This window comes from Hesperophylax consimilis, chromosome 20 (genome assembly GCF_061612785.1).
Source record: "Hesperophylax consimilis isolate HC1 chromosome 20, BYU_Hcon_1.0, whole genome shotgun sequence".
Lineage (NCBI taxonomy): Eukaryota > Metazoa > Arthropoda > Insecta > Trichoptera > Limnephilidae > Hesperophylax > Hesperophylax consimilis.
In genome coordinates, this window is record NC_142855.1 from 20,989,979 (window position 1) to 21,016,920 (window position 26,942).

General features: G+C 34.8%; 1 protein-coding gene across 1 annotated transcript; it reads left to right on the forward strand.

Annotated features, from left to right (window-relative positions):
• The first annotated feature begins 4,320 nt into the window (after positions 1–4,320).
• LOC149414320 (uncharacterized) lies at positions 4,321–12,424 on the forward strand. The gene is made up of 5 exons (XM_089644133.1): positions 4,321–4,449; positions 5,632–5,828; positions 10,907–11,056; positions 11,609–11,737; positions 12,396–12,424. Exons 2-5 carry the CDS (start codon positions 5,678–5,680, stop codon positions 12,422–12,424), a joined length of 459 nt encoding a protein of 152 aa, XP_089500259.1. The 5' UTR covers positions 4,321–4,449; positions 5,632–5,677.
• Positions 12,425–26,942: the final 14,518 nt, after the last annotated feature.

Sequence of the window (26,942 nt, forward strand, 5' to 3'; positions counted from 1 at the left end):
ATGGATAGTGAGTGGGGGGACATACCCGAAGACTTTAAGGATGGAAGCGTCGAGTTGCCGGAGGGGGAGCGGAAGGGCGTCAAGTAAGTACGTCAAAAACTAAGAGGCAGGAAGAAGCAGCAAGGTAGTTGTCTGTATACTGTAAGCACCTGTAAATTGTGTTGGAAATACATATGGTTTAAAGAAACACTTGGGCAGAATTGGTAATCCACATTACAACTGGCAGGTCCCAGGAGAATGCACAAGGGCTTCAGCCTGACCGTAAGCGAAATCAGATGCCCACGCCCTTCAGGTTTCCCGATTGTGCCAATTCCTAGTGGGGCCGTTCCCTCTGTCAGCTCACCAAAGGTTGTCCGTGTAAACATGCTTCTTTAACAAAGCTGCTTTAAAGTAATCTTCATTAAAACTTATTAATTTGTGTAACATTTTCTCAATAAAATCTTGGTCCCTTTCTATTTCAATGATTTGAAAATCCTTTAAGATAAATATTTCTAAGAATGCCTTAGACCTGTGAGTGCATAGCAGCTGTCCTTGTATTTGATAATAATAGTTATGGTTTTTGTCTAACTCCAGCTGGCCCGAGAATTCACCTAAATACAAATATGGGACAGTCTCCACAGATATGATGCTGTCCTTGGCTGTATATGGACATTTGACTTCTAATAGAACATCTTCACCAATCAGTGCATCGGGAGAGCTGCCTAAGAACTGATGTTCAGGGTAAATGACAATTCCACAGGGAGAAGTGGAAGTATTTGTTACAAGCTCAAATTTTCTTATCGCTGCAGCCTCAAATTTTGATCCATATTCTAATGATGCAGCTTTGACAACAAAAACTTTCAAAAAAGATCCTGCCAGATTTCTATGATTAGTTTTCACCGTACTTTTACATATTTTGCCGAAATTTGAACTAGTTAGGCGTAGGCATCGTTAAGTGAACCAGTTTTTAGACTTACCGTGAAGTCTAGTTGAGGATTCAATCAAATCAAGTTCTACTTGTGATTTTTTATAAATCTCAAGGAAAGAATGTTCAACAGTTTCCCTTTCATAGAAATGATCAAACGTGGCAGAATATTTGTCTGCTGGTGGAATAATTTCCATGATAGGTATGTGCCTTAAATTTGAATTATGTGCAGAAAATCCTATGGCTAAATTACGGAACATAGTTGGGTAATTTTTGTTTTTAATCGAAGTAGTTAGCCTAGGATCAAAATCAAGGAGCTGTTGTTGAGACAACTGCTGTTTTTTTAGTTGCAGATATTCCGCTTTTATAGGCGCACCATGATATTTCCTTGGTGTATGAAAATTTTGTAACATGCTTGTACAACTTTGTTGAACAAATTTTTTTTTTATTTTCACTAAAATCTACTATTCCATGTAGAACTACAAATACGTGCTTGCAATGTGCATTAGACCCCAAGCCGGCTGCGCACTCACATTGGCATTCCAATATAGTATTACAATTACAGTGTATATAGACAGCATACGAAAGATGTTTCCTGTACTCCGAAGCACACTTTCCTAAAATATAGGTTGTGCCATTTTCATGTGCACTTCGAACACTCAGCAAATATTGTTCAGAATACATATTTAACGCTTTGTCGGTGTTCTTCAAACTTTCCCAGGAAACACTGAATTTATGTAGTTCTTCCCGCGTCAGTGCTGGAATATTGGAGGCCATGTTGATGTCTTGAAAATCTTCCGGCTTCGGCGTAACCATTTCCAAGACATCTTCGTCTGCAACGCCAGCAGGATTGAAATTATGAAGTTTATCATAGTCTTCGAGTTAAATAAAACGCATTATGATAATAACTATTGATAAATTAGAAAAGAAATTATCGTAGGCAATATAAAAAAAGCAATAGTGGTGTATTTACTAACCTTTCTACGAGAATTGCTTTTTTACCAACAGTTTTGGCATTACGTCCTTTTAATTCTTCCTTCAATTGGAAAATAGTTCACTGACCGTAATTTCTGTACATTTTACTTACAAATCGAGCAAACTAGGTTTTTTGTCGGAAAACAAATTGCAAATAGCTATAGAAATGACAGATCTTTGGAAGACCACAGTCCATAAATATACCACTGTCTAGATCGATATCTTCGGGCTTTTTGTATGTAACGGAATTATACAGTACTTAACCACAGATATACAAGCAGTACCTACCGTGCGGAGCAGAGCAGTACACAAGGTAGAGGAAACTCAAGGCCATTTAAAAAAGATGCGACCATAGACAACATAATTGCTCTCAGCCTACTCTGTTCATTCACTAGCCCAAAAAAAAAACTATTATAAAAATAAAAATGTCCTTGAAGCAGAAAAATGTCGAAATGTTTTCCGAGGGCAAGGTTCATCTGACTAAGAAAATGAACTTTTACAGTTTATTTCTTTAAGATGAAACTTGTTAATCTGAGAAGAAGAAACCCAAAATTACAAGAAAAATTCCAAAACATGATTGTCCGACAGTACGACGATGAATTCAGACATTTTTCAGCCTATTTTGAACTCATTATTACATATTATGTTTCAAAACTTTAATTTCACCAAAACAATAAGACAATACAGGATAACACTAATCAATAACATGAATAAGTTGGTCGATATAATAAATAACATTTATACGTCGTTTAGGAAGACATATGCCAAGTATGTTACGTAATAACCTAAAAACTGTCAATTCACTTTAAACTTGAACTTACGTAGGTAGGTTGAATATATGTTTGTAACTCGCTAACACTATACTGGCTTATATTGTATTTTTATCACGAACAACTTTAACACGCAATATTTTCGACGCGAAATTTTAGTATTTCGGCAGCAAATGACAACCTGCGTGTATAAATAAACCACTCTCATTTCTGTTGGAATGATTTGAAAACTGTCAAACGGGAAAATTCCGTCATCTCTTTCTGTTACACGAGTCATTATGGTAGAGAGCGAGAGATCAAACCAATCCTTCTGTTCTCACCAATGAGATCTGAGCTTTTAGCCATATTATTCGTTTTCTATAAGAATTTTGAGGTGGGCGTGGCGGTTTCAAATGAGTTTCAAGGCCAAAGCTTAGTTAAATGCCCCTGCCTCAGTCCATAGATTTGGTCGACAGAATAGGTGACAGGAGGACCGGTGCTGCCATCTCTTGGATATTTTGAAATCACTCAATTAATCGACTAATCAACTAATCATACGAATTAATAACTTTCTAAAAAACATTTTGTTCGATATACTTAATGCAAAAATTTATGTGAGCAGAAAGGATAATTTTGAAGAAAACTCGTATAAAATGAAGTGTTCGAGGATCGAACAAGGGTTGGGATAGCCGTATTTTAAAGGGCTATTCCACACAGATAAAGCATGGATAAAGCCTTTGGCTTATGACAGGCGAATGCGATAACACAATTTGTAAGGTTAATTCACAGTCAGCTTACCGGGTGGCGAACGAAATCTGCATATCAAGAATCATCTGTCAGCACTGGAACGGTGATCGTTCTACGGTAGCACTCGTTATTTTGAATTGGTTGCGATAAAATACGTATTAAGGGATTATTCCTATAAATAACCGGCGATAGTATAGGTACACATTGGTTTTGACAAGACGAACGTTTCGATGCGATTGTACGGCTCACGGCACTCCGTGATTATGGTTGACGTGTGTGAATTCAAACTGTACAGTTCAAATTCTGACCATACTATTGGTTAGCACACGGCCTGTCAAAAGCAAATCGGCGTGACGGAACATGAAGTGATCCAAAAATAGTACATTCTCTAACGGCACGACGGCGAAAAAAAACCAAATGTTAAATATGTTTTTGGTACAAAAGTTTCCTTGTTAAAACTTAATATTTTTACTGGTGAACCTGCTGCTTGGAAATATAACAACTGCGGAATTTCTTCGGTGAGTTGAGAGTTTCCAGTTTTGATCGCCGTGAGGTTGCAAATAAATTTTGTAACGGTATTTCTGTATAAATTCGGGTCTAAGTTTACGAGTTTTCGTGTTTTTGGGTCCGGTCGCCTACAAACTGAAATGAACCTTACGGTCGGTTGAAGTTGAGGGGTAGAGTGGTCGTTTTTTGCCCGCAGACCACCGTTTTACTTATTTTGCGCGACGGCTATGCGGAATTCGCCCGAATCATACGATTTGAATTTGCTCAATCAGAGGGCTGAAACCGTCCAAACGATAGCGTTAAAATATTTTCAGATTTATGTAACATTTATATCAAAATATCTAAATAAACATACAAAAAAACTCAAATTATTTGATAAAAGCAAATATATAATTTACTGTCTATGACTTCATTATTGTCTATGTACAACTTAGCAATAATTTTGACACATCCTTTCTTCACTGCCAGTTGTTCCATCATGTTTCCAATCTGTAACTCTACATAATACCCTTTCAACGTTTAACCCGCGCGGTTAAATTTATCACCCCACACTTGTGATAGTTATTGGTAAGTAATAATATTCATATTTATTTTAGTAGCAGCCGTTATTCCAAATCTAACTGAACGACCACTGATCTTTAATTTGAGCTATGGCAGGCTAAAACAAACAACCGCGATGTATCTAACGTGACCTAGTTTCTTATACCAAGTTGTATGATTAGAACATGAGTAGAATAATTAGATGTCATCCTTGACTTAAGCACTATTAAAGTGAGACAGCAACACTGTTTATATGCTTCTATGATAAGTCATCAAACTGACAATTCAACACACCTCTTAAAAATCATATAATCACATAATATTTAACCTAGTTTTTGCATCACTTTTCATGGCTTTCCATCACTTTTTAAAAAATGTATGTTGAGTTTTCATTTTGATTAGTTATCCAGTCACCAAATTAAATAAATTTATAAGCCGTTATAATTGCACTAATGATACAGAAATTAAATAAAAGTAATTCATTAAATTTGCGCCAGTTTGCTTATAAATAATTTCAAAAGTATGTCATACAAGATGGTTGCCAGGCATTTGGATATGGCTTCAATGCCATTCATAAAAAATCGCTATAATGCTCTGTCCACGGCTTTTAGTTTAATGCTACGGTATATCTGCTCACTCTTTCTTCCTCTAATCCAAGTCTCTGATTGCTTATACGTCAGTCATAGTAATAACCATTGTTCTCATATCGTGTATTGACAAAATCCATTATGGTGTACGAATGTAAAACGAATTCTTTAACAATACACTCAATCTTTAGAGATAGATATTGTAATGTATTATAGGTTGGGTTATTGCACGATTGGTGGCGATTCTCTCAAATTTCAGTTATTTGTGAAAAATTCAAACATGTATTCAATTTTTTATATAGAAAAAGAAAATTTCTGATTCATTACTGAAAATAGTACAATCCTTAAATACATATTTGCATGCCCTAAACTAAACACTTCATTTTCCGAACACCACTATACCCACTAACGAAAATATTACTTTGGAAAATCACCACCAGAAGCATTAATGAAATTCTATTATTGTTCTCTTCTAATTTTGAACACTTTCAAGAAATATGTTAGAGATATCAGTAACAAAAAAACTGTTTCCCCTATTTCCCCCTGTATTTATGTGTGAAAAAAACTTTTGTTAGTAAAAATAAATAAATGTAAAGGTCATTCACTATCATGATCTTTTCAGGTATGTTTGTTTTGGTTTGAAGCTATCGCTTCCACAGGGCAGTGCCATGAATCTACTAAATCCAGATAATGTTTCCATCAAGACGGAACCAGGGCCCCAGGAAGAAGACGGTGAAATACCGTACACGGATATAGACATCGACCTCCAAAATGTAAAGAATGAATGTTTGCAATATGCGGAGAGTATTCCGTCAGCCAGTAAGTTGCATATGCTAAAAATTTAGGACATTAAATTCGGATTTTATTTATTTATTTATTTATTCAACGCCCAGAGGGCTTTTACATGGTTGGTATGTAGTATAATTTTAATTTGACAGATATTTTGAAACATTAAAAATAAGAATAAAATTACATTTGATAAATCTATGCAACAAGTCATACAAACACAAGAAACAAAAACAGAAAATTACAGCTATTTGTAGGTTTACATGATGTGTTTAGGAGTATTGTTGAAATAAATGTTTTAAATGATCAACAAAACTTGCCAAGTTGGTATTGAATATGTCAACATCACCCAAGTAATGATTTCCCATGGTGTAAAGTCGTTGTATCGGAGAGTGGGCAATGTAGTTACGCTTATGTGTGCTGCCGTAGAATATTGTATTTTGTCGTGTTGTTACTGTGGGTGTATGTATGTTTATAAGTTGCAGGAGTTCACAACAGTCGAATTTAGAGTTAAGTATTTTGAATAAGAACGTTAAATCGTTTATTTCACGTCTATCTTCTAATGTATGTATTTTTAGAGTATTTAATAAAAAGTTGTATTTTAAGTCTTCGACAGGGATATTTAATTTAAAATTTATAAAACGTAGAAATTTTTTTTGTATTCGCTCAATGTTGTTAATGTGAATTTTGTAAGATGGAGACCAAACTACCTACTGAGTTATATTCAATTAGACTTCTTACTAGAGATACGTATAATAGTTTAATGGCTTGTAAAGAATTAAAGTTTTTAGTTGTTCTTAATACGAAGCCTAGTGTTTTCATACCTTTGTTCACAATTTGATGGATATGATTGGTGAAACTTAGTTTTTCGTCCAAAATAATTCCAAGATCTCTCATTTCCGTGACTTTTTCTAAAACTATGTTATTGATGGAATATTCGAATAAAACAGGATTTTTGTTTCTGAAGAAAGTCAAGGTTTTGCACTTTACTACATTTAAAAATAAATTATTTTGAATGCACCAATCTCTAAGCTTACTAATATTTGATTGTAGTATATGGCAATGATTTATGTCAGTTATTTTCTTGTATAGTTTGATGTCATCTGCAAAGAGCAATACCTCGACATCGTTGAAGCTTGGTTATATCATTGATGAAAATGAGGAACAAAACCGGGCCAAGGTGACCACCTTGCGGTAGGCCACTGGTAGCCCGGAAAGCTTTCGACATCCAAGATTTTATTTTAACGAACAGTTTACGATTTGACAAATAGCTACTAAACCATTTTAGCATGTTATCGGATGTTCTAAATTCATGACCGTTTTGAAATGTCGTGTCGAAAATTTATTTGTGACATGATTTAAGTTACATTCTTTATTGTATGTTAAAAATACACATATATTGATGGAAGAAAACATCATTCCTAACTACCACACTCCGCAATGAAAGTGCTCAAGAAAAAACGTCGTTTTATGCTGAAGAATCGGAAGAATGTCTGAAGCGGACATCTTGGTGTTTCTTATTTCTTATATAAACCATATAATTTTTTTTTATTTTTTTTATTATTTATTGAGTTAGTTTATATATTTGAATATAAACTAATATAAACAAGATCATATTTCATTTTGTAATTTTACATATTTTTACAATAAATATAACATTTATTTTTAAATACATTCATTCTTCCTTCATTCTTCAGACTTTCAGGCATTTCATTATACATTTTTAGTCCTTTGTACATTAGGCAGTTCTGTGATTTTGTTTTTTTCATATGTGGCAATCTAATCCTATTTACATTTCTGGTTTCGTAATTATGAACATCTCTATTAAAAACTATTTCATCCTTAAAATATTTTGGCATTTGGTTGTTCATGATTTTATGTACAAAAATTAACACATTAAATAATAGTCTCTTTTTTATAGAAATCCAATTTAGCTGTTCTCTCATTTGATCTATGCTTGCGTATTTTCCTTTTCCTAGTATACATCTCATAGCTCTATTCTGTATAACATAGATAGCTTGTTCAAGTTTCCTTCATTGGCCAAATACAACATAGTAGAGCAATAATCTAAATGTGGAGCAACTATAGTTTTATAAATCAGCTCTGTAGTGTTTCCATTTAGTTTAGTTCTTAATCTTCTAAGAAAATTGACTTTTTTAGATACCTTCTTTAGCACATATTCAAAATTTGCTGCGAAAGTTAGTTTTGAATCTAGTATCACACCCAGGTACTTAATTTCATTTACTTTTTCAATTTTTTCGTCATTATTTGTCAATTTTAACTCTGTGTTATGCGTTTTGTTGCCTATTTCCATACATTTTGTTTTGTTGACATTCAGTTTTAATTTGTTTAATTTCAGCCATTTCGCTATATTTTGTAGGTCTTCATTTAATTTATTTATTGCATCTATGTACTCTTCACATGAAATATAGATTGATGTATCGTCTGCAAATAATCTAATTTTGCAATGTTTTATGGTTTTAATTATATCATTAATGTAAATAATGAATAGAATTGGACCTAATACCGACCCTTGTGGAACACCGAGGTTGTTTTCTATCGGTTCTGATTCTGAGCTTTCCACTTTTGTTACCTGTTTTCTTTCATGGAGATATTCTTTGAAAAGATTTAGAGCTACTTCAGAAAGACCTATATCTTCTAATTTTTCCCAAAGTTTTTTTCCTTTCTATCGTTTCAAATGCTCTTTTAAAATTTAAGAATGCTGCAATGGTGATTTTTTTATTATCTGTTTCTTTCTTCCATGTATCAATAACAATGTTTATTGCAGCTTCACAAGAGTTATTATTACGGAATCCTGATTGTTCGTCACATAATATAATATGATGTTTTTTCAAATACTCATCGAGTTGTTTCTTTATTACAATTTCTAGTACCTGTTCGTATTTTGGTAACATATTTATAGGTCTAAATTCTTCACATTTTCTGGTATTAACAACTTTCGGAATCGGGATCACAATAGATGTTTTCCATGTGTTTGGAAATTTTCCACTTCTTAACGATTCATTTATTATGTTCAGTAGATGAGGTCCTATCACTGGCATTGCATTCCTTAAAACTGTAAAATTTATTCCATCTGGACTCTCTTTTGATTTGGTGCTGTTTAGAATCTGTAAAAGAAATGTTTCATCAATCTCTTTAAACACAAGTTTTTCTCGGTTTAGGGGAACATTTCTCACGCGGTTGTCTTCCTTCAGTATTGGTATGCTCTGATGTAATTTCGTTATGCTGTTTACAAAATATTTGTTGAAGCAGTTCTGTATGCTACCAGTCACCAAGTCACCAGTTAGGATGTTATCTTCTTCTTCTTCGAGGTTTTGGGTGCACCAGTTCTCTATAAATGATAGAAAGTCTTTGGTACTTGCATTTGGAGAATGGTAAATTACTCCGTATACTCCTTTCTTATATCCAGAAGTTATCCTGATCGCTAGTATCCAGCAGTTCTTTTCGTATTTTGTGTTAGAAATAACTTCATATAATATGTCTTTTTTGATAATTATTATTGCTCCCCCTGTGTGTCTACTGTAGGAATCACAGCGTATTGTTGTATATCCTTGAAAAGTAACTTTGCTGTCTTCAATATCGCATGTTATGTGAGTCTCGCTTAACATTACAAGTGCAGGATCATTTCGTTCAATCAGTATCTGGATTTCTTCATTATTCGATATCAGACTCTGAATATTTAAATATATGATTCCTTGCAGTTGGTTGCTTTTTATAAAAAAAATTACCTTTTTCTTCTCCAATTCCAATTTCCTTTTGTATACTGAACATTCGAAGCTCCATGCTGGATGATTTGAGTCTAGGTTTATCTTCAACTTGTTTTTAGTATTAATACAATTATTAATATAAATATCATACCATGTAAATTTTTATATTTACCTATTTTGAAGGTAATAATTAATTTATTTTATTGTTAAGGAACATTTATAGACTATAAACATGAAAAAAAAACATATGTCAACAGTCCACTTAAAATCTTATGTTCACATCATTCACAGCCCCTACCTTACTCCGCCTCACAGCGCCGCCCGACCGGGTGGTGACATAGTTAAGTTAGTTTTTGAGGTGTCACAAAAAAAAAAAAAAATTTAAGTGTCATTTTACACTGTGTATTAAGAAAAGATAACAGCAAAACGTGAACAAGGCAAAAAAAGAGATACAATAAAATTAAAAAAACATATAGATCAATATGTGAAATCAAAAACAAAGAAACATTCTCAGTTTATAAAAAAAAACGAAAAACATTCACAATCTATTGCTAATTTGCTTTTTAAAATAAGCGAGACTATTTGCATATATATCTATGTAGTTACACTCAATAGAATTGTACAGACGACGAATTCGAGACAATGGATTGAAGTATGCCATATTGTTCTTAAAAAATTCTAGATGGAATAAATTCTGCCTTCTTAAATTACGTCAATGAGGAACTTTAATAAGAATATTGCTCAGACAATGAGTTGCTTCAAGCTTGTCATGAACAATTTTGTGTAGACATATTAAGTCAGCACATTGTCTTCTTTTATCCAGGGTCGTAAAGTTAAAGTTTTGGAGTCGTTCCTCGTAAGACTGGAGTACGGCATTTAGTCCAAGTTTAAATGATAACAATCATAAATTTGTTTTTTGTGCAGATTCGTAGTTTTTGAATATTTCAAGTAGTGTGGGTTCCAGATAACACTCCCATATTCCAATATGCTTCTGACCAATGAGTGGTACAAGGTTATATTGGATTGGGGATTATTGAATGGCTTCGATATTCTATGTATAAATGCAATCATTTTCAAGGATTTACTCGTGATATATTATGAATATAATATATAATCAAAGAGAAAAAGATATTAAAATAAACGAATAACGGTCACAACTTGCAATTGAACCCAGGATCTCTTGTATTTCTGGGACAGGCGTCCTTAATAAAAACAAGTCTTCAAAACGTCGTGTTAATCCTGAATTCAGTGACATTTATCTTTTTATTTGTCTCGATCTTGTTCTGTTTCATGTTTTTATTTTATTTAAATCTTTCTACTAACACAAATACGTTTTGATGTACATCCATTATCGATATAAGTATTGTTGTTTTGTTTATCCAGGTAGCATTAATTTGGAGACAGTTACCATCAAGGCGGATCTTCGACCCCGAGAAGATGAAGGGGGATATCCTTACGTGGAAATCGACATTGACCTGCCGGATATTAAAAAGGAATGCTTAGAACGTTTCGAAAGAATTACCCACACATCAGGTAAAACCGATTATTGAGAACACGTCAAAAAATTCGTGCTCTCCAATGTTTTACATTTTTATGAATTCAAAGTGCTTATGTTATCTGGTATCACTCTGTTCTCTCCGGTATGGTTTAGCAATGTACGTATATTTTACAGGTTGCATAAATGTGCAACCTGTAAAAAAGGCGTTAACCATCAAGGCGGATCTTGTACCCCGAGAAGATGAAGGGGGATAAATTTCCGTGGCCTTCGCGATGTTAAAAAAAACTACTTAGAACGCTTTGAAAGCATTTCCCAGACTGCAGATCAAACCAGGTTTTTATGTAAGTTTTAATAATTCCAGCTGCTTGTTTTGAAAAACAAGTTATTTATTTGATTTTCTTAAAATTACCGGTTTCGCTTAGTACAAGCATTTTCAGTTCGATGATAAATCAACACACTGACGACTTATCACACATTTTAAAAGTGTGATAAAGCTAGACAAATCTTATAACCTATTTACGCTGTACTTAGGTTATAAGACTTGTTTAGCTTTCTATATACGTATTTTTTTCCTAATTTGTCGACAGATCTAAAGACGCATCCTGTGGAAAAATCATTATTTTTCTGTTCTCAAAAGAGCCGTCTGACGAGCCACACGCCGACTCACAGTGGAGAAAAACCTTTTTTATATTCCGAGTGCAACTATTCATGTTCCCGTAAGAGCCATTTGAAAGACCATATATTGACTCACAGTAAGGATAAACCATTTTTATGTTCTGAGTGCAACTATTCATGTTTTCTAAAGAGATATCTGACGCTCCACATGCTAACTCACAGTGGAGAAAAACCTTTTTCATGTTCCGAGTGCAACTATACATGTTCTTCAAACAATAATTTGAAGAGACATATGCTGACCCACAGTGGAAAAAAAACTTTTTCATGTTCCATATGCAACTTTTCATTTTCTGAAAAGAGCAATCTAAGGAGCCATATTCTGACCCACAGTGGAGAAAAACCTTTCTCATGTCCCGAGTGCAACTATTCGTGTTCACTAAAGAGCAATCTAAGGAGCCATATACTGACCCACAGTGGAGAAAAACCTTTCTCATGTTCCGAGTGCAACTATACAAGTTCTCAAAAGAGAAATCTAAGGCGACATATGCTGACCCACAGTGGAGAAAAACCTTTCTCATGTCCCGAGTGCAACTATTCGTGTTCACTAAAGAGCAATCTAAGGCGCCATATACTGACCCACAGTGGAGAAAAACCTTTCTCATGTTCCGAGTGCAACTATACAAGTTCTCAAAAGAGAAATCTAAGGAGGCATATGCTGACCCACAATGGAGAAAAACCTTTTTCATGTTCCACATGCAGCTTTTCATTCTCTCAAAAGAGCGATCTAAGGAGGCATATGCTGACCCACAGTGGAGAAAAACCTTTCTCATGTCCCGAGTGCAACTATTCGTGTTCACTAAAGAGCAATCTTAGGAGCCATATACTGACCCACAGTGGAGAAAAACCTTTCTCATGTTCCATATGCAGCTTTTCATTCTCTCAAAAGAGCGATCTAAGGAGGCATATGCTGACCCACAGAGGAGAAAAACCTTTCTCATGTTCCGAGTGCAACTATACAAGTTCTCAAAAGAGAAATCTAAGGAGCCATATGCTGACCCACAATGGAGAAAAACCTTTTTCATGTTCTGAGTGCAACTATACATGTTCACTAAAGAGCAATCTAAGGAGCCATATACTGACCCACAGTGGAGAAAAACCTTTCTCATGTTCCGAGTGCAACTATACAAGTTCTCAAAAGAGAAATCTAAGGAGGCATATGCTGACCCACAATGGAGAAAAACCTTTTTCATGTCCCGAGTGCAACTATTCATGTTTACGAAAGAGCGATCTAAGGAGGCATATGCTGACCCACAGTGGAGAAAAACCTTTCTCATGTCCCGAGTGCAACTATTCATGTTTACAAAAGAGCAATCTAAGGAGCCATATTCTGACCCACAGTGGAGAAAAACCTTTCTCATGTCCCGAGTGCAACTATTCGTGTTCACTAAAGAGCAATCTAAGGAGCCATATACTGACCCACAGTGGAGAAAAACCTTTTTCATGTCCCGAGTGCAACTATTCATTTTCACGAAAGATCAATCTGACGCGCCACATGCTAACTCACAGCAGAGAAAAAACTTTTTCATGTTCCGAGTGCAACTATTCATGTTCTTCAAACAAAAATTTGAAGAGACATATCGTCGCTGCTCTGACTCAACCTCGTATCTACAGTTTTTGCATTTTTAAGATAAAATTATGAACATCTGCGCATTTTTCTTGCGCATTTAATGCACAAACACGTATCTTCCTTAAAAATATTATTTATTAGTTATATTGATAAAACTCAAACTCATATCTGGTTTGTCGAATGCAGCAAACTCGTATCACAAGATACGAGTTTGCGATCTGTTTTGTCGTGCGAATAGTGTCTGAAGCACTCTGAAGTTAGAGCAGCATTCTCGTATCTACGCGTGACAGGTCGAGTCTTGTAAACATCCACTGTTGATTTTGTGTGTTTATAATAGTTATTTGAAGTTAAACATAGTGAAAGTTTTTTTATTAGTGAATATACATTGTATAGAGTAAGTTGTTTTAATTTTAATCATAATATTTAAAGAGCATTCTGTAATAATGACAATATATTATAGCCAGTACTTAACCTCACATATTATCAAAAATTCAATTGCAAATTTGTGAGAACTTGCTTATTTTAATTGAAATATTTACTAAATATAAGTTTAACTTATACATGCAATCAATTTAACCATGAACTTTCCTACAGAAAATGAAACGAAACAATACAAGGAGTACTCGTTTATTGCAACTAGCAATGAACAATTCGAGTATACCACATAATCCGGATTCTATTGAGTGCCTTTCCCTAATAAATCAACCATCTTCGTCAAGACAAGCTGATGAACGGGAGTTGATGATGAATAGCGAAATAATTTTGGATAAAGATTTCTGTGAAACTGTTATGGAGCAGGCAGCCGAGTCAAGACAAAATAATCAACATGAGATGATCGAGGGAGGAATTTTAAACGAAGTTACCGGTTTATTTTATTCATCTGCAGAAACAGACAATGTTTCAATAATGAATCAGTCTTCCAGTGAAGTTGGTCTAGCATTCCTTGCCGACATTGATGAAAACACAGTAACTTATTACCTGGACGAAGCATCAGGTTTATTAATTGAAACTCGCAATGAATTTGAGGTTGAGAAGAGTCGAGCACGAAAAGGTTTAGGAAAACCTGCTGCCTGGAAGCGAAATAAACTAATAAAAGCCAGAGAAATTGGACATGAGTATGAGAGCATTGAAAGGAAAAAGGCAGCCAGAGGAAAACCTTGTAATAAAATAGTCCGTCAAGCTCGTGCTTTAAAACCCAGGTGCGATAGTTTGAAATGCACTCGCAGTAAACATTTAAGGCAGTGTGATGTTATCAGTAACAGTGAAAGGCAGAGTATTTTTAATTCCTTCTGGGAGTTCATGACGTGGCCACAAAGAAAAGCGTATGTGAACGCACTGGTAGAAAAAGTTCCAGTTCAACGAAAAACTAACGAAGTACTATCACGACGGGAAAACACCCTTAAATACTATTTAAAAAATGAAAATGCACGTGTGCCTGTCTGCAAACGGATGTTTTTGTCTACTTTGTCGCTAGGAGAGTGGACTGTTCTTAACTGGGTAAAAAAAGGAAACAGTCATGGTATAATTTCTGAAGTTAAAAGTGTTGAACGCATTAATAAAAAGAAGGCTTCGAAGGTAGAGCATATCAAATACTTTTTAAGTAAGCTGCCAAAACTGCCTTCTCACTATTGCAGAGAGAGCTCTTCGAAGCAATATTTAGAGATGACGTATGCATCAGTTAAAGATGTATACAGAGCATTTGAAATGTATTTTTCTGATAATGATAAACCTTCTGAGGAGAAAGGAGGATATAATTTATTCCGGAAACAAGTCGATGCCATGCAACTTGGAATATTTCAGCCACGTAAGGACCAGTGCGACATGTGTTTTTCACATAAATTAGGATTTGTTTCTTCTGAAGCTTTTGCACAACACATTGCAGAAAAGAACTTGGCCAGAGATGAAAAACGAAGGGACAAGGAAATGGCGATTGCCGGACTTCAGAACATGTTTACTGTCGATGTTCAAGCTGTCCAGCTTGTACCATCCTTACCTGCAGGATCTTTATATTTTAAACAGAAACTGGCTTGTCACCAGTTTACAATTTATGATGTTGTAACATCAAATGTCACCTGCTATGTTTGGCATGAAGGAGAAGGAGGAATGGATGCCAACATATTCTCTTCGTGCATACTAGATTACGTTGAGAACCATATTACTAACAAAAATGTACCGATAGTATTTTTTAGTGATGGTTGTGCAGCGCAGAATCGCAATGTTATACTGTCTAATGCTCTTTTACATTATTCCAAAAATAATAATGTCACTATCTTACAAAAATACCTCGTGAGAGGACATACACAAATGGAATGCGATTCTGTACACGCTACCATTGAAACCCGCAAAAAAAACAAAGAATTACATGCACCATCCAATTTTGTCCAAATTATTAAGGAATCTAGGATTAATAAGCCGTATCAGGTGAAATATGTTGACCATAAATTCTTTAAAGATTATTCCAATATAACCTATTACAAATCTCTAAGACCTGGAGCAAGAGTAGGAGAGCCGCGTGTTGTGGACATACGAGCTATAAAATACAGTCTTGCTGACGGTCTTCAATTTAAATTGTCATTTAAAGAAGATTGGCAATGTCTCTCGCGTCGTCAAAGCCATGTTCCTGAAGAAGTATTAGTAAAGCCCTTGTTATCGGGGCCAGTACCAATTAAACTGACAAAATTCAGAGATCTACAATCCCTCAAAGATGTTATACATAGAGATTATCATACATTTTATGATAATTTGGTTCATTCAAATGATTAAGGGTGAACAATTTTAACCCAAGATTTCTTTTGTTGAACAAATTTATTGTTATATTAAAATCTATTTTTTTACTTTTATATTCTTCAAGGTCTTATGTGAAATCTTTTATACCTTATTCACTAATAAATGTTTTTAAAAATATCTAACACTTATATAATTTCAATGCAGCAACCTCGTAAGTAATCACTGAAAGCAAATTATACATTCTGCAAACTCGTATCTCACTAAAACTATGAAAACTAAAATGTGCCACAGTATTTGGTATTTTATTAACTTAATTATTGAGTTTTAAATAAACTAAAGTAATTTAAAAAAAATAAAAAACTTTAAATAAAGTTGAAACGGTGGATAAAGGTAGTTTTTTTTGTCTCCTGTAAAAAACTGTTTTTGTAGATACGAGGTTGAGTCAGAACAGCGACGATATGCTGACCCATAGTTCATAAAAACCTTGTTGATGTTCCATATGCAACTTTTCATGTTCTCGAAAGAGCCATCAAAGGAGCCATATGCTCACCCACAGTGCAGAAAAACCTTTTTCATGTTTCATATGCAACTTTTCACCTTCTCGAAAGAGATATCTGACGCACCATATGCTGACTCATACTGGAGAAAAACTTTTTTTCATATTCCGAGTCTAGCTATTCATGTACTCGAAATAGTAGTTTGACACAACATATGCTAACTCACAAAAAGGATTAACTTTTTTCATGTTCCGATTGCGACTTTTCTCGAAACGGAAATTTTATGAGACATATGCTGACTCACAGTGTAGAAAAACCATTTTCATGTTCCATGTTCAACTATTCATATTTATGAATAAAAAGAACAGTAGAAATAACCTTTTTCATGTTACGAGTGCCCCACATTGATTTACTCGGGAAAAACCTTTCTCATGTTCCAACTGCAACTATTCATTTTCTACAAACGGATGACTTAAAATTCACTGCTGTTCCCACGGTGGAACCTGGTTCGTGTGTTTATATATACATGTTAGATATTTCGATATTGTATGTTTAGATGTTTATGTATATTTATAATATATATATATATATATATATGGATCGAAATTTTCGCTAATAACACTGGATATTTTAATCATATGTCTAAAATTTCTCGATCATACAACGAGTATAGATATTTTCGAAAATAATATAACTTATTTCAAATCATATCTCCACAATCTCTGTACCTACAAAAAAAAATATTGTCGATATTTGATGGTTTGATATTTTCTATTATATACCAAATTTAAAAATATTTTTTTAAAAATTATTATGTCTTTTAATTTTTGTAATATTAATCTTTGTTTAAAAATACTGATATTATTGCTTTTGCTTCTGTGAATGTGCAAATGTGTATTTGCAGACGCATTAGTATTTGCACGTTAAGTTATTTTATACTTCCCACAAGATTGTATTTTAAATATCCTGTTTGTGCTTCTAGAAAAATTTAAAAATATATTCTAAATAAAAATAAAACAACTTGTCCAGTTCACAAAGACGAATTCTGAGGAAAATGAATTCTAACATTCCTGAGAAGCAAAATCATTTATCAAATATATATTGTTGAGAAGATAATCATTACTACAAATCAATTGTAGAAGATAACGAAATGCAAATGCTTTGTGATCATGTCAACCAGCCTACTTCTTTTGTTAAAGATTTAATCGATCAGTCTACTCCATTTAATGATGGTTTGGTAAACCAGCCTTCTTCATTTGATAATGAGGTGGTTGGCCAGCCTTCTTTATTTGCTTATGATTTGGTCGGCCAGACTACCTCTATAGCTTATGATTTGGAGATCCAGCCAACTTTGTGTGCTGCTTTGTGTGATTTATTCAACCAATCATTTAGTCAATATTTTTGCAAAATTGGCTCGAACTTAGCAAATAAAATCAAACAATCTTCATTTACTGCCGAAAAAACAGTGTGGAATGAAAATGTCAATTAAGAAAACTCCCTTAACATAGTCAAGATAACAAGTGAAGATATAAGAAATACCATAGCCTCCCTAAACACAAATACCTCATCGGGAAATGAACTCTTATCAAACAGAGCAATTAAATATCTTCTAAATGAGCTAATCTACACACTGACGTGCCTTGTAAATCTTTCAATAAGAAAAGGTATTTTTCCCACACGTCTTAAAATTGCTACGATTATTCCAATATACAAAAGCGGTCCCAAAAATTATATATCTAACGATCAGCCATTTAGTCTATTACCTACACTTTCGAAAATATTGGAAAAAGTAATAAAAAAACAAATGGTTAAATTTTTGGATGAAAATAAAATATTATCAACGACGCAATATGGTGTTAGGGAAAACCTGGATACTGGTGATGCTGTAGCTAAAGTAACAAATACAATTATAAAAAAACTGGATGAAGGTAAAAAATGCTTGGCAGTTTTTATTGACCTTCAAAAAGCTTTTGATACAATTGACAATGTAATACTATTTTTAAAATTAAAAAAAATGGAAGCACGGAGCAAGGTCTGACTGTACTCCAAAACTGGTTAAAACAAACTCCCTTACATTAAATGTGAGTAAAATTAAATATCTAACATTCTCTAAAAACAAAAGAGGTCAACCAACGAATGAGCATACACTTAAATTACATGAATGTCTAAACAAATATCCGCAATGTTCTTGCCCGCATATAGTCCAAACTAAAACAATTAAAAATCTTGGGATCGCAATTGACAACAAACTTCATTGGGATGCACACATCGAAGGAACCTCAAAAAAGCTAACAAAACTCATCTATTTCTTCAAAAAATTACGAAATATCTTGTCAACTACAGATCTAAAGAGAGTATATTATGCTCTATGCCACTTTCTATTGGAATATGGAATAATAGGATGGGGCTCAGCATCATCAAACCATCTTAAACAACTAAAGAAAACTCAAAATTGGATCATAAAAACCTTATTAAAGCTCCCCTTAAGGACGCCAACTACTGATATTTTTAATCTGTTTGATGTTCCAAGTTTACAAAAATTCTATGCTAAAAATATTCTAGTTCATCACCTAAAAAATAAACCAGAGGCAAACCCCTCTCACGATCATAAAACCAGAGCGAAGCAAACAGACACACTTAATATTCCTAAATGTTATTCTACATTTGGACAAAGAAGCTCTGAATTTTTAGCAATAAAATTTTATAATAAACTCCCTCTCAACATCAAACAAAGGAAAACGAAAAAAAACTACATTAAGGACATCAAATCTTGACTTAAGGAAATAACGGAAGAATAACTAGCTTATATATTAAAAACATCATCTCAGTCGCTGAAAACGTATACTAACATACATAGTCCCCCTCAGCACAGGATCTCCTAGTGAGGAGGGCTTCAATAATCTGTTTGAATTTTATATATTGTCACGTCTGAAGTCACGTCTGATGAGCATGGACCCTTGTCAATCACCAGGGCTATGATGGGGCTAAAGCAAGAAGGCATAATGTGTAAAAGCATTGAAGAACCTTGATCATGTTGTCACGTCTGAAGGTGTTTTGAGAGTCCGCCAGCGGTGAGCAGGTTGCGCCGGGTAGAGATTCGTCTGATGGAGTGCGCGAGGCCATCCTCAATTAAAATGCATCTATTGAACGTTTAACGGAACAATGATGATTCATCTTTGTGTCACCTCGACAGCATGCTTGGTAATCCAGTGTAGTCTCCAAGGAATTACTTTTCACAAATAAAACCATTTTTTAATCCAAATAACTGATTGTATATTTTAATCTCTTCGAACAATACCACTCGAACAAAGAACCGGCTGATCTCGCGCAGGAGTCAAAACGTCTGTTTTATGTTTGGTTAATTTACACGGAAAGTCTTCGAACGATCGGTTCATGGTAATTGCGTGCTCTTTTCCATTTTTTGTACAATCTTAATTTTGTCCCGCAAAACACAACGCACAACGCGGAATCGTCCTCTCCCGTATTGTCAACGATCTTTCTACCCGCGTTATTCTGCCCGCCCGTCAAACCGATCGCAGGGCAGCCACCCGAAAAACTCTAAACAAAACAATAATCGGGCACTACCCTGGCAATCCAAACTTGCACAATTCTTTGACGTTACAATATTTTTTTTTCCATGTGCCATACAAAAATGTACCTAATTATTTAAAAAAGTAACTTAATAAAATTTAAAAAAAACTACTACATTTGCTTATGATTTTGTTAACCTGACTATTTCATGTGCTTATGAGTTTGTCAACGAATCTACTTCATTTGCTAATGATTCGTCTTACCAATAGACAACATATTGTGACGCTTTGGTCAGTAATACTACAACCAACGCCAGCGTTATAACAATTTATTTATACTGGGTTTTTACAGATGTTCTCACTTACGTAAGAGCTATCCAGTTATAAAAACTCAGTTAAGTTACAATCTAAAAATTACATACACACAGGCAAAAATGCAATTAAATACAGGTTACGTACAATTAATAAACCAAACAAATAGTGAACTTTTTATTGAATTTGTATAGATTATCGACGAAAATATCTACTTCAGCACAGCGATATTATGTTTGAATATATTCACGTGAAAAATGCTATGGTGTCTTAAACAATGGGAATTGGGAACATTTATTTCAATATTGCCAAGACATAATGAGATATCAAGATGGCCGTGAATAATTTTATTCAAACATAATTATTAGGACAGTCAATTGCCTTCTTATTTTAAGTGTATTAATCTTAAAGTATTCACGACGTGCGTCGTATGATCTAAGATGATCATTTAGTCCACATTTGAAAGATAATAGTCTAAGCATTTTTTTTTATTGATTCTAAAATGTTTTCATACTTGCAATAATGTTGATTCTAATGTTGATTCTGTTGATTGTTGATTCCCATTTCGAGCCTTGGCCTCCTTTAACATGAGCCTCCACCGCCCTCTGTCCTCGGCCGTCGTCTTCCAATCTGCAACATGGAGTAGTCCTCTGGCATCTTTCCTGACATCGTCCTCCCATCTCAGCCTAGGTCTGCCCGCCTTTCGTTTGCCTCCCGGGTGTCCTGTTAGAACCTTCTTTGGTACACGTGTGCTTGGCATTCGGTGCACATGTCCGGCCCATCTTAGTCTTTGGAGCCGTAAATGAGTAGAGAGTCTAGGAGCTTGGTAGATGTCATATAGCTCCTTATTGTGGCGGATTCTCCATGCCTCTCCCTCTCGCACCGCTCCTAAGATTCTTCGAAGTACCTTTCTTTCGAAGGTGTCCAGCCGTTCCGCAGACTTTGCTGTTAGTGTTCCTGCCTCACATCCGTAGGCCAAGACCGTTCTAATAATTGTTTTATACAGGGTTATTTGGTTGATTCTAAATAGTGCTTCCATATTCAAGTTAACTTCTAATTGAGGCATAGGAAAGGGTTAGAATTGATAGAGGATCTTTGAAAGGTTTTAAATCCCATCATTTTAAGTGATTTGGACTTAATGTCATTAATACGTAAATCAAATATAAATCTAGAATCAAGAGTAATTCCTAGATATCTTATAGAAGACACTTTTTTGAGAATAATATAATTAATAACATAGGAAAAATTCTTTATAACCTTATTTAGAGTAAAGTTTAAAATATAACATTTTTCAAAATTTAAGTGTATATCATTGACAGTACATCAGTTATTTAGTAAGTGTTATCCAATTAACCGGTAATAGATCTTGTTGACATTTATTATAGTTTCCTTTCCTGAAGTTATAATTTGAATCATTTTTCTTATTTTCTAAGAAATTATTTTTATTTTGTTCTACCTTAATTTCAAATGAAGGGTGATATGGCCTGGTGCTGTATGTATATCTATGTAAACTTTATCAGACAAAATAAGGTTTAATAAATTTTCATTTCCATTGAGTACATAGTTAAATTGATAGAAATTACAAATTGATAAAAGGTTGATAAAACTGTGTGCTTTCTGGCTTTAATAATTGGAAGGAGAAAGGACATTATTTTCAAACGAAGTGTCAGGTAACTATTTAGTTTCTGGCAAATTGAAATCACCTATAATAATGAACTGTGAATTGGAATTTGAATGCCTTAAATATAGATCCTGTAATTTTACGATCTGACTGCAATAATTATCAACAGTTACATTAGTAGGAATGTAGACGACACAAATAAAAATTAACAAGTTTGAATGAGTATTGGACTTGATCACGAGCCATAAATCTTCATTGTCACTTTCCCACTCAGTTTTTCTAGAAACAAGAAGTTTTTTAGAAACGGCGGCTAGAACTCCACCACCTTCTTTAGACACAGATTTGGTGGACTCGCGATCTCTTCTAAATACTATGTAGGGTCAGTGGGCCGGTTGTGGCCATTGGGCCGGTTCTGGCCATTTTCAACTTTACAAGTCGAAATATAAGCTAAATAAAATCGAATCTTTTTTTAACCCTATGGCAAAATGCATATTTGTTAATGGTCTTCGTTGACAAGTGACACAATAAATTTCATTGTTAACAGTTTGTGTTTGGTCGATGCGAATAAGTGTTGCGGAATTTTTTATTGAGATTGTTATCCAAAACCTTAAGGAATCCACTGTAAGTAGGCAATGCAATCCCGGTATACCGGGATCCCGAAATACCGAGATCCCGCAGACATTTAGCGGTACTAATCTCGGTCGAAAATTTTGCGGGATCCCGCTGGACTGGCGGGATTACAGAGAATTACCTTCAATTCACTTACAATGCGCTAATGACTATTGTGCACAACCAGCGTGGAAGCTGAACGAGCTTTTTCAGACGCTGGCTACCTTGTGTCCAATATCAGAAGCCGTTTTTCAGATGAGACAATTAATACTTTAGGTAACTTTTTTACGAAGCTATTTCCAAAATAATGTTTAATTAAACTTATGATGCTCATTGTACAAGAATATAGTTTATCGTGTAAACGTTATTATTTAAATTTAAGTTGAGTTTTAGTTTCAGTGCCGGCAATCCGGGCGTTTATTTTATTGTCATTTGTCACATAGATTTCTTTTACCCACATCACTAAACAAAGTCTTTTCCGAGGCGGGTATGTTATGTAAATTTATGCCGTATCTTATTCTTTGCCAATTTATGACTTAAACTTTACCTATGTCTAACTAAAGGTATACCTATTAATAAATCATTTAAAATGTCCCAAAGAACTTGTTTTATTATAGGTATAAATTTAAAAGTCTAAAAACAAGGTTGGTAGATCGAGGTATCAGGTCTTTATACTATTGATTAGAAATTATCTTAGTCCACTCTGTTGGATCCCGCAAATACCTGGATCCTGCGGGACTAAGATTGTTCAGTCCCGCAAATACCTGGATTGACATTTCCTGGCGGGATTGCATTCCCTAACTGTAAGTAATCTTAATATATATTTGTAATCTTTTTGATGTTTTATTTGACAACAAGTTGTACCCCTTATAAAAGGGTAAAGTAATATGTTTTTGAGGTTATTTTTAGCAAATTGGTTGTTTAAACATGATTTTTCGATGTGGCCATTACTGACAAAAGAATTTATACAAATGTATGGGTTGTGGCCACGTTGGTGGCCACAAGTGGCTCCCATACAGTACTAGTTTTGGCCATTATCTAAAAAAATGTACATATCCGCTAATTTTGATATTTTAACTTAATAAATTATTATGTTTCTTCTTTAGAACTGTGAAAATGACTCCGGCAAATAAGAAAAAAAGATGCTATTGAGCACTCAAAACGCAAATTTTTTTGTTATTCACCATCGAAAGTGATTTTGGCACTCGATGCTATAAAAGGAGGTATGAAGGTATCTACTGCTAGTAAAAACTACAAAGTAACCCGTAGTACTTTGCGTAACAAAATATGTGGACGTGCACCAGCGGCCTCAGGTCACGTAGGACCACAAGCTGTACTTGGTATAGAAATAGAGATGTCACTAGTCAGGTGGATTAAAGATTGTGGCCGGGCAGGTTTTCCAATTAACAGGGAATGTTTATTAGATTCCGATTGTTGTTACTGGCAACATCAATACTCCTTTCATCAATAATCGCCCTGGGAGGACATGGTTTGAGTCATTTATGACGAGACATCCTGATTTAAGCAAAAACATGCAGAGTACATAAACAAGCAACGCGCATTGATAACCGAAGAAAAAATCAGAAACTGGTTTGAAGAAGTCATTAGTTTGTTAGGACCTGATGGATGTAAGATTTTTGAAGATCCTGCTCGAGTATGGAATTACGATGAAACTTCATTCTTCTTAGCCCCCAAAGGTGGACTTGTCTTAGCGACGAAAGGCGAACATGTTTACGACACTTCAAAAAACAGTGATAAAGAAAATATCACTACTCTGTTTACAGTAAATGCTCTTGGAGAACTAGCTCCACCTCTGACACTTTACAAATACAAAAGAATGAATTCAGATGTAGTTCAAAATGCACCCAATCGTTGGTCTATAGGTAAGACAGACAAAGTCTGAGTCTTTCTATGAATTTATTGGTAATGTGTTCCTGCCTTATCTCAAAGAAAAGGGTACAATTCGATAAGACTGGATTCAACAGGTAAAGCCGTCGGGTTTCGAAGAACTAGATCGAACACCCCTGGAAAGAGATTATGTCCTGGTTGAATTCAAGAATCCCAAAGCCACTTTTTATTATGTCGGCAAAATATTGCGTTCAAAAGACAAAGACAACGACTTCGAGATAAGCTACCTGAGAAAACATAATACCACTGGGAGCCAATTCACAATGCCACAAATTCCTGGTTTGGCATCTGTTGCTGAGATTGATATTAAAATGATATTGCCACCACCATTATTTACAGGTACAAGCAAAAGGCAAAATTCTTTTTATACTTTCGAAATCGAACTCTCAGGTCTAAATTTGCGCTAAATCTTATTTTTTTATAAGTTTATTGTATAACTTGAATAATAATCATCGATTTATAATCATTACTGTGTTTAATTTAGATAAAAAATGTAAGTTCCCTACATAGATTCATGTGGCCAAAACCGGCACACGGGTGTGGCCAGAACTGATTAAATTGTGGCCACAACTAATGCATGTGTCCAGTTCAATGAAAAAAAATATTTAAAAATAATTAAAGAACTGTTACTGGATATATTTACATAGATTAAAGACAGGTATTTTTATTGTACATTAATGCTGGAAAAATTATAATTTACATTTATGTGCAAGTTTGGTGCTCATTCAAAAACGAAAAAATCCTTAAGGTGGCCACAACCGGCCCACTGACCCTATCTGTCATCAAACAATTCTTCACTGAATACTGTTGAGTTCAACCATGTTTCGGTAAAACAAATGATGTCATAGTTATTAATTAAAATTTCATTACGTGCACTGACAGTCTTTGTTTGAATACACCTCACGTTTTGATAAAATATATTGAATATACCAACAGTAAGTAACCCGTCATCTTTTTTCTGTATGATTAGACGCCATAGTCGGTCATGCCAACTTGCATATCAATCGCGGCTTTTTGTGCAGGGCAGACTATATCTCCCGTGGCATTGTTTTTCTGGTTTCTTGAAGCGAGTGCAGGCCGCACAGATCGCAGCTTGTGATTTCTTGGGGAAATCCATAAAATCATGTCCGGTCAGAGCGCAGTGGCGACAAGTTTGTAATTCTTGTGTGCAGAATTTTCTGGTATGGCCGTACTGGTGGCACTGGAAACATCGTGTGGCTCCTTTGTAATCGCGGGCGCGGCAGGCGTTCCACCCAAGGAAGCATAAGCCGCTATCTATTAATACCTTTCTTCCTACTGGATGACACGTAATTATCATATTCATAGAGCCGGAATCTTTTTTGCCGAATAGGGATACTCTCCTCATTGTACGTATGTGATCTTCTTTGAAGAGGTTGCATTTCCCATTTATATTATTGTCGAATATTTCTTCAAATAGTGCAGAATCACTCGTGGGTTCACCTTTCGGTACATCATATACTACTATTTTAGGGAGTTTTCCCATTGGACTTATCATTTTGATCCCTTTGGCGTTCAATTTTTCTTTCACCTTTTTGATATTTCCACCCCTCCAGAATTGGTTGTTTGTATTGCAATTCCTGCGCCCTTTATTTTTCGGGTCCTTACCACCTGAAATCCATCTGTTTTTGGGTTTAGAATTGAGGTAAGGTTCATCTGGAGTTCCTCAGATGTCTTCCCTTCTGGTATATTCGGGTAAAATAGAATGGTTGGTCTTAAGGAAGGGAGTTCTCTCTCATAATCATTCATTGAGATCGATTTTGAGGCAGAAACTACTGACTTAAATGCAGGTGCACCAGCAGTTGCTCCTGTATAAGTATTTTTACCAGGATTTTTCTCAGATGTGGGAATGTTTGATAGATTGGCTGTATTTTTCTATGAGCTTGTCCAATTTCCCTTCATTTCCCTTTTGGACCTCTGAGAAAGTTTGAGCAGTATTATCCATCGCATTTATAATCACCATTTTCCTAATTTTTTCTAGAGCACTGTTGATGGCAGATCGATCCTCTCTGTTAATATTGTTTTTTTCCCTTATTCATTATTTGCTTGATGCTGTCTATCAGAAGCAGTATAGGATCTAGAATATTCATAACATTAAAATGGTTTGTCTCTATTTCACTTTCAATCCTATCATTAGTGGGGTTTAAAATAACTTCAGTTTGGTTTGTGGGACTTGATGCAGTCCTGACACTTGAAAGATTTTCCATCTCCTGCGCATTGTGGACTTGGTTTGCTGATTCAGACAGGCGCTCACCATGGAGGCTCCTAAAAGGAGACTCCGATCGTATGTGAGTAAAGCGAGGCAGCGAGTTCTCCATGTTCGTGCACGCTAGCTCGGCTCGAAGATTCTCTAGTTCCTGTCGCTGTGCTATAATTTGTTCAGATTGTAGTATGATTGATATTTTAGCAGAATCATCCTCAGACTCAGAAGAGCACATGATGAATTGTTTTTTCCCG

Excerpts from the sequence above, each read along its gene's own strand:
- LOC149414320 (XM_089644133.1), top strand. The coding sequence starts at position 5,678 with ATGAATCTACTAAATCCAGATAATGTTTCCATCAAGACGGAACCAGGG. Across the intron at positions 5,829-10,906 it reads GGAGAGTATTCCGTCAGCCA|GTAGCATTAATTTGGAGACA; the intron begins GTAAGTTGCATA and ends TTGTTTATCCAG. Across the intron at positions 11,738-12,395 it reads GTGCAACTATTCATGTTCCC|CTTTTCATTCTCTCAAAAGA; the intron begins GTAAGAGCCATT and ends TTCCACATGCAG.